The sequence below is a fragment of the Melampsora larici-populina genome, assembly GCF_000204055.1.
Source record: "Melampsora larici-populina 98AG31 unplaced genomic scaffold MELLAscaffold_4, whole genome shotgun sequence".
Classification (NCBI taxonomy): domain Eukaryota; kingdom Fungi; phylum Basidiomycota; class Pucciniomycetes; order Pucciniales; family Melampsoraceae; genus Melampsora; species Melampsora laricis-populina.
This window is the reverse complement of record NW_006768768.1, coordinates 525,232-534,552: the sequence shown is the minus strand read 5'-3', so window position 1 is coordinate 534,552 and position 9,321 is coordinate 525,232. Positions and strand designations below refer to the sequence as shown.

General features: G+C 42.2%; 1 protein-coding gene across 1 annotated transcript; it reads right to left on the bottom strand.

Annotated features, from left to right (window-relative positions):
• Positions 1 to 2,383: 2,383 nt before the first annotated feature.
• Positions 2,384 to 4,765, bottom strand: MELLADRAFT_102653 (uncharacterized protein; the record flags this gene model as incomplete). Its single annotated transcript, XM_007405432.1, has 7 exons — positions 2,384 to 2,528; positions 2,711 to 2,730; positions 3,074 to 3,185; positions 3,233 to 3,258; positions 3,876 to 3,962; positions 4,042 to 4,586; positions 4,648 to 4,765. The coding sequence occupies 7 exons, from the start codon at positions 4,763 to 4,765 to the stop codon at positions 2,384 to 2,386; spliced, it is 1,053 nt and encodes a 350-aa protein (XP_007405494.1).
• Positions 4,766 to 9,321: the final 4,556 nt, after the last annotated feature.

Here is a 9,321-nt window from a genome sequence, read left to right as displayed (position 1 = left end):
CATATGAGCCAGTAACCAGATACATATTACGAGTTTCACTTTCAAGTGTTGAGCATCGGTCAATCCAGGGTACTTGTAGTCCAGCTTAACTAGATACTTGTGATAGTCGACAACGTTGAGAATCCGTTTAATTTCAAGGGACCATTCAGGGAAGTTCCCGTCAGATAGCTTGGTGTCAACAGTGTACTTCGCTAGGACCGAGTTGAGTTTTTGAACAAACTGTTGGAGATGAGTTCCAAATGCTTTTGAATCCTCTTTTTCAGACATGTTGACTGTACCAGAAGTAGGGATAGATTCTGGAGCGGAAGATTGTCCAGAAGGATCGAGCGGAGTTTGACTCGATGGAGTTTGAGTTTTGTTTGAAGAGCCAGATGAGATGGAATCGCTTTCAGCGTCAGTGAAGACAGGTTCGGGGGAGGTTGACATAAACCAAGGAAGGTAAAGTTCTTATACGAGTTCAGGTGTTAGTCGAGTCTTTGATGACTCTCGCTACCATGAAATGAAATGACGCGGATTGAAAATCGACGCGTAAAACCTGGACAGAACAGGTTTGTTATGAGTTTGTAAGAACTCGAAAAGAAAAAGAAACGGCGGAGTGAAATCGACGCCTTACCTGGACAGAACAGGTTTGTTATGAGTTTGTAAGAACTCGAAAAGAAAAAGAAACGGCGGAGTGAAATCGACGCCTTACCTGCAACAGAGCAGGTTACGGTGGTAGGGAAGAAGTAAAGAGTCTTAAGCTTCCAGTTCCACACGGTGCTTTTATTTCCACATACTAACTAAGCAAAAAGAGAAAAACATAGAAAGATATCAAAAAGATTCATTTACCTGGACAGAACAGGTTTGTTATGAGTTTGTAAGAACTCGAAAAGAAAAAGAAACGGCGGAGTGAAATCGACGCCTTACCTGCAACAGAGCAGGTTACGGTGGTAGGGAAGAAGTAAAGAGCTACCACACACAATTGATGAGTACTGTCCAGGTGAGAGATGAATAGAGAGAAAAATTGAAAAGACATACTCTTAAGCTTCCAGTTCCACACGGTGAGGGAGGGAACTGGAGCTTGAGAGAGAGAGAGTATATAAGATAATTTGACGCGCACAAATAATCAATCACTGTACTATCAGATCTCTAGCTCGCTAAACTTGTTAACAAAGGGATAGCTGCATCAACCATTCTTGAACTAATCAAAATGCACACATACTCAAAAAGGAAACTGAAATAGAAAAAGAAAAACGAGAAAAATCATAAGTCGTGATGGACTTGACCATTTCATCATAACACTCAATGGATGGCGTATTAGCTGTGGATGTTAAGCAAGGAGGGTATACTAGAGCTGACTTCGAAGGGTTTTTAGAAACCCAGTTGGTAAGCACTCGTTGTCCTATGGTCTCCTCGGGTTGGTATCTCTGGCTGACTTTGGATACCACAGCTACCCGCCATGAATCCTTGTCCTGCGCGCAATAGTGTCCTAGTTATGGACAATGCACCAATTCATCACAGTGGCCGTGTAGAAGAACTTTGCGCAGCTGCAGGTGTCCGACTGATTTATCTTCCCCCTTACAGTCCCGATTTAAATCCCATTGAGAAAGGGTTCTCATGTCTGAAGGCTAAGTTGCGACGCACTCAAGAATTGCAAAACGCGTTAAATGTGGACAAAGAAAGAGCTCGCCTTTTTTTTGCTTGTATTGAAGTTTTAACCTTGGTCATGTGTGAAGGTCTCTTTAGGGGTTGTAGTTATCTATAGTCATCTAGTTATTTTCAGTATGCAAATCATGGTTTTGAGTTGGTTTTGATCTTGTAGTTTCTTCCGCTTGTACCATTGGTAAATCGATATGGTTGTTTTAGTCTCATGTCTCTGAGGTTTAATTTTTGAATTAAAATCAATACCTCATTTCAAACTTTTGAGACATCTTTTCATAAGTCATAATAAATACCGTAAGTATATCATACATTTTGAAAATATTAAACAAATTGCCATGGTAAGTAACTACTTCTGTGGGTCTTTATAATATTTGATGGACTCGTTTGTAATGGAAGTTGGTCTGTCTGAAATCTATTGACCTCTTTTGGCTAAAACATTGACTATGGAAGGTCCCCTATGTGGTAAATGCGGGATAAAGTGGAATGATGTGTTAGAACAACTGATGACATCTCTTCAAAATAGCCAATACATCATTTCTCAATGCTGTCAGAGGTATGTTGATGCTTTCAACATACGTGAGGATAAACATTTAAGTTATTCCTTTTTCACACTTTATTACAACTTCGTTTGGGAGACTTTCAATCTCACAAGTTATGGTCTATGTCCAGAAATCAAAGACAAAGTCAAGTTGCGGAACAATCTCACGTGGCCCATGTGGAAACAACTTCTAAAGTTACAATTTCATTTCATCTTATGTTTCATATGATGGGCATGTATATCGAACCAGAAATCGACATAAGTCTTACAAGGTAATTGCGCGCACAATTTGGGATCACATTCGTGGGTGTAAATCTTTAACAAGCCTGATATTGGACATTCAATGTAACTCTTACAATAAGTATCAAAGGCAGACAGCATATGATGTTAGGATAATTGTGTATATATAAACCCTTAAAACATTGCACCTAGGAAAAAAAACTGTGGATAACAAACTCGGGGGAAGGAAACGTCTTACAAATAAGAGTGGAACAAAACAATGAGTGGATTATGTCATGTATAAAGCACTACCTTCGTTTATAATGAGATTCCTAAAAAAAGGGTTAGTAGGCAGTTATCATTATCAGTGTATGATATGTGACAGGGAAGAGATCAATAGAATGGCTCACGACATAAAGCCAAGTGGCGCTCAAGGGCGGTGTTCAGCAAACAAGTAGCAACTTGGCGATTAATGCTGTGCTCAATGAGCACGCTTTTGGTCATTTGAAGACAGGGGATTAAATCAGACCAAGATTTGATTCCAGCGCACTCGAGTTGAGCACGGATAAGGTTGTCAGTTGGCAACACCCCACATTCATCTAAAAACTCGTCCAATTGAACCTGATGTGATTTCACAATATTGATGGTGTCAGATTGCTTTGAACACGCCTGCACTATTTCAATGTCGTCTGATTGAGGGGTGCCCGCATTGTTTTCATAATCATTGACCAAGCTGGGAGCATCGTTAGAACCGCTGGGGCTTGGGTGGCCTAATAGTGCAGGATGGCTTCAATAATCAAAAATCACAAAGTGACAACCTGGAAGAAGACTTACCTGCTTCTTTCTTGACCGCATGAGAACTGCCAAACACTTTAGAAACACACGCCACATTGACATTCATTGGCGGGGATTTGAAAAAAGCGGATTTTTTCACTGGAGATCCCGAGCGGTTGCTTTTCGCACCAAACCCTTTGACAGGGTTAAGGACACCATCAGGAGGGGGTGGGGGATTACTATAACCACCCGAAGCCGCCATAGTTTGATAATGGGCATTAGATCGCACATCGACAGGGGTTGCACCATGAATTACACGAGTTTTGGCAATTTCGGCTTGGTACTCCGCAGTATTTGGCGGCATATGCAAACTGGTGAGGCCTTTAACCTGGTTAACATCACCCACACATTTCAAAATCATATACGTTAAATATATGAATGACATACATTAGCACTGGAGGAAGTTGACTTACGATTGCTTTGGCCCAAATCACGGCATGATTCAAAGTGAATTGGTAGCAGAAGCCGAGGTTCCAAGGTACCACCGCAATGCTGGAGTCGCCCGAAGGATTTCCGCGTTCACAATTAGTACGAAAAATGGTAGCAGTCAGCTTGTGTAGAGCCAGGAGATCCTTGGAAGCCTAATGACAATAACATCAACACCATTTCGAAAGATATTCATATTAAGAAGTTAGATACATACTTGCAGTTCCTTGGACATTGCCTCCATCTCAATATCCTTTGCCATTGAACCGTTAGTATTAGCAATGAGTTCTCTCACTGTGCTTACCTATGACAGTCACAGATCCGTAAAAATCTCAAGTTATCAAACTAATCAGTGAAACTTAAGAGGCCTTTGAAATACTTACTTGGGCCTCCTGCGCCGCCGCCGCCTTGGCAGACCGGGTGATGATGGTGAGACTGCCTTTGCACTTCTTAGGTTGTGAAATGAAATTGACAAATTCAAACCAGTGAGTGTAGTTGTGCAGCTCAAACTTACTGCCTCCAACAGAGGCCTTCCAAATCAAATTTGGAGCTACTTCAGAAGATAACACAATCTGCTTCATTCCCGTAGAGTACTCTTCACAAATGCCAGCACAAATTTCGCGGAATTCCTTGAAGGACATCCCATAAAGACATTGTTTTAAACGACGGACACCGGACGCGTTGAAAACCTTGGAATCAATGACATTCACCGTTGCAGCCTTGCGTTTGCAACTGGAGGTGTTAGATGATTCGATCACAACCGTAACTTCTTGATCGACATGAATCTTGAAGTTTACTTCGATTACCACCTCATGCTTAGCCTCGAAGATTTTGCGAGCGTTGGTGCCTTTTCGGTGCAAAGGAGAGAGGTTGGGCGGTTTGGCTGGGGACTCATCGCCATCGAGGTGATGGGTAGGATCCTCAAACACTAAACCCACAAAAAACTTTGGTTTTGTTTATCAAAAGACAAAAGAAAAATAGAAACTTACAGTCATTCATACAAATAGCACCTTGCTCCACCAGGGCATTCGAGGACAAGCTTGACTCCAAAAGAGCCTCCGGTGTTGCAATACTTGGTGTTTGCAAGTCTGGCACGAGGTTGGACATTGTTGTTAATCTGGAAAACATCTTAGAATATCAGAACATGCAAATAATCGTGAGTGAAAGAGAAATCAACGGACTTGAAGGACAAAATAATCAGGAACAGAAAATCAGTATGAAGGACGAAGACAAGAATAGCCAGATAGCGACCAAAGAACAAGCGTAGTGAGTCGATTGAGAATCTGGGGACAAGACACGCTTCCTTCCGGCGACCTTTTATAATCACAAAAATCACAGGTGAAGGTGATTCCCCAAGGCAACTGGCATCAAACAAGCCTGAAATATCAGCGCAAACCGGAGGCAAACCCAAAGGTCAGCGATGAGATATTCCTTTTTGTTCCACATGAATCTGAGAATCAAACACCAACAACTCACCGTTTGGCCAAAGTGGAGACCACCCAGTCGAAACCGGACGGAAGAACCGGTCAATGAATGAAATTGCAAGGCAGTAGTGTCTTTCACAGGAATATCTGGCGTCACATTTGAGAAGCGATATCGATTCCATCCGTTGAACAAACATCTTGAATGAATGAAACAACCTAACAAACCGGAAGGAGAACCACAAGTGCAACTTCTTTGTCAGAGCTCAAATTCAATCAAAATGACGGATCCTTTGAAGTTGAATGAGATGCAAAGGTCACTTTTGAATTGAGCGGGTCAGAACCTTGGGGGTCCTCAAGGCCGGTATCATTAGACTATTTCCCTAAATGTTCAATTGTTGCGAATCAGACCCAAGCCAAAACCAAAGCAGCAATTCAATGGCAAACCCGGTCGAAACAAATTGCCCAATGAAGTTTTTGGGGGAAACAAACAGAACAAAGTCAGTTGCAAACCCCAGGGGACCAGCATTGATAGCTTAGTTGATAATGATCAGACCTACGTAAGCAGTGGTTCCACGGTAAATTTTGAAATGGCCGGAATTGAACACAGCTACGTAAAAAAGTAAGCCTAGCTGAGAATTTGAAGTGGCCAGAATCGGACGTTCAGGCGCTTCAATGATACAATCGGAAAATCACTATTCCTAAGCAAGCGTGAGTGTTGAAGTGGAGACCATGACAGTTTCAAGTTGCCAGCATGGGAACTGGTCGATAGGATTTCGATTGGGCCTGTCAGGAGAGTCTAGTGGCAGAGGTCCAGAACGAAATGGAATTGAGAGTCAGGGGGAGCGAGAGTCAGTCAAGGTGAGTTGTTGTTGAAAGTGATGCGGGGCAGCTAGTGTAGACATGGAGAAAGGGCATGTCAAGTAGCTTGCAAAACTCAATAGGCAAATGGTCTGACGTCGGCTATGGTCTGTCAAAGAGAATTGTTTGGTTTGACAAGAAACTTTTGTGTCCAAAATGGGTTTTGGCCACAGTTTTGGACCTTTAATTTTGTTTCTCGTGCCCGAAAAAAACCAAAGGTTTCTTGAAGCGCTGTATGTATAGTACTACATATGTAGTCTCTTTGAATATTGTTCAACCACTCAACTTGATTCATTCGTTTTGTTTTGTATTTTGACTTGTCGCGTAATGATTAGTGAACGAAGAGACCGAACTCACCAGAGTTGTGATCAAGGGTGAGAAGGAAAGCAGATGGATGGGGCTCGGGAATCAGAGCCAGCTACACCTTAACTTTGAAATGGAGTTGAACTTTTTACAGCTGTTTCAACAAAGATTGATTTTTTTTTGAAAATCTCGCCAATGTGCAAAACCCGGGTTTTGTCCTGTTTTGTCCCTCACCCAATTTTGTCTCTCCGCTAATTGGAAGAATACAGAAAAGAATAAACCTGTAAATCGAGTTTTGTCTCTGGTTTTACCCGCTGCAGAGACAACTTTCTCCAAAAAAAGTTGTCAACCTTTCTTGAAACAGCTGTATTAGCTTGACAATTATGGTACTCAAAACCACTAGGTTCAAGCCACCTTTTTCAAAAAATGTGAAAAACATAGATTCAAAGTTGATCTTTTTGCAGGGGAATTCCTGGGAATTCTCTGGAACTTTTTTTTGGAGTTCTGTATGGTTCATTTTCTCCGCAAAAACAACATTTTGAAAGCAGGTTTTCAAGAAAGGTAGCACGGACCGAGCCGTTTTGAGTACCGTAAATAGGGGTACTCAAAGTAAGTATGCACACGTACATACTTTTCGCTGCATACTTTTTTTTGGCGGGGAGAGAGGCCAAAAGTATATTTTTTCTCTTTCCCCGCCAAAAAAAAGTATGTACGTGTGCATACCTTTGAGTACCCTAAATGTCCTCGCTGCGCGGCCACGTCCGCGCGCCTCGCAGAGGGGCTTACAACTAATCATTGATTTTTGGCGTGAACACTCCAAGCTTTATGTGTCGTTATGTGGTTTTCTGCATTTCAATGCTTCCCTCAAAAACAAACACCACTTTGCCCTGCAGGGAAAGTGGTTCATAAATGCTCTCTACATGTCCTCATGGACCAACATCATGGATACTCTGAGTGATGCGGCCACAACAGAGGTTCAAAGATTTGCACTAATCCCACCTGCACAGCGGTCTTTTGGGTTAATTTTTGACTTTCAGACATAAAGAATCCCTCAAAAACACTTAAAGTGTGAATACAAGCCGTAAGCCATGTTACTAGTGGGGCATAAGGGCTTCACAATCAAGCTCAAAAAAAGCATGATGAATAGATGAAAGTATGTAGACAACATTGGTGAACCACTTTCCCTGGGGGGTGAAGTGGTGTTTGTTTGCGAGGAAAGCGTTGAAATGCAAAAAACAACATAAGGACCTTAACGCTTGGAGTGTTCACGCCAAAAATCGAGAAAGAGGGGCAATTGGGACAACCCTGACAGTACTGTCAGGCCACTGACAGTCAGGCCTTTCAGTGACCTGTCCCTTCCCCGTGAAATTTAGCACAATTCTTTCACTCTTTGTTTCCGCCATGTCACATCCCAAATGAAAGCTTGGTGAGACCTTTCATTCTCCACACCTCCAATTAATCAATCACCACCTCTGTTTCACCACCTCACCCCAAGTCAACCGGAACTGTGATGCCTTCCAAAGACCCACATTCAAATCTCACTTTCAGCGCATGGACAAATATAGATTGAATTTTGAGTACACAGATGGATCGGTGAAGTTGAATTGAATGTAAGGGCGGATTGTAAGGTGATAAAAAGACATTAACTCGTCTTGTTTTGCACAGGATTCTTTGTCTCTGTACCAGTGTTCTATCAAATCCTGTTGTAATCTTACCTCAATTCCAACTTGTTTCGGATCATGATGCGGATTTTCAAATCAAAGACAGAAACATGATTTGATTAATCCAAAGGTTTTTTTATGTGTTTTTTGTTATTCAGGTGTGTTCTTTTAGAACATGAATCAATCCATCAGATAGGATCGATATAATAACAACAAAAAGATAGGCAAGATAAAGAGAAAATTTACAAATAATCTGTGTAGCATAAGCATGATCTAAGATATCATCAGCTAATTGACCAATTGAATGAATCCTATCTTGATCCCCTGAATGATGATCATCATCTGATGTGCTTTGTTGTGTTTTAAATGAAGAGATATCTCAGATCTAACAGACAAAAGTAATAAAGTTCTTTGTTCTGATTGTCTCAATGAGCTTTGAGTTCATTCAATATCTGTTTTATAGGTTAGTAAGACTTCTTTATCTCGGTTGGTAGAAAGGAATTTAAATGGGTTGAAATGGGTGAAATGTTCAAATATTTTTCACCAGATCTGTCTTTTGCCTGTTGACCAGGTGCCAACAGTAGAGACAGGGTATGCGACAGATGGTGTCCCACCTTTCTGTAGTGTGTTATCACCCATGAATTCATGGGTTGTGGGGGGGCTGACAGTCAGTGTCAGTGTCAGGGCCTGACAGTCATGGCTCTCCTGGTGGCTGCGACCTCTGCAAAAATCGATGATTAGTTGTAAGCCCCTCTGCGAGGCGCGCGGACGTGGCCGTGCAGAGAGGGCTTTCTTAAGCTGACAAGACTTCCAACGGCTGGAGGAAGTACAGTCGTTTTCAAAAAGCTTGCCAAAATTTGCCCGCAAAACTCCAAACTTAACTAAGTCCCAAAGGTGGACCTAACCACCAACTCCACCAAGGGACTTACTCGCAAACGCGCAAATCTAGCGTGAGATGCGTCAGGGCTTCTTGCTCAAATCTCTCATCCCCATGGCACAGAAACCTGCCTTATCAACCCTCCAAGAGATGATAATGAAAAAATTGCGCAGACGCCCTGCCCAGAACTGGCCGCTCTCGGCTCCTTATTATTCCACATGGTTGTAAGACTATCTCAAAAAAACACAATAGGGCCACACTCGGGGCGACACCTGTCTACAAGTGTTTCAAATGCTGCGCGTCAGAAATCATTCTACTTGCAACATAATCTAAGTAAAGGACACTAAGTTCAAACAGCGTTTTGTGCTGAGCTAATCCATACAATGCACTTTGTACATGTTTGGAGCGTCCTACAGCCTATCCTGCTGGCAATGTCACATTAGTATTGGTGTATCAAGTCCGACACAAATATAATCATGACCTTACATATTTGACTTGCCCGTCTGTGCCCCTACACCGTCACCCAGAGGCATTGGTGTT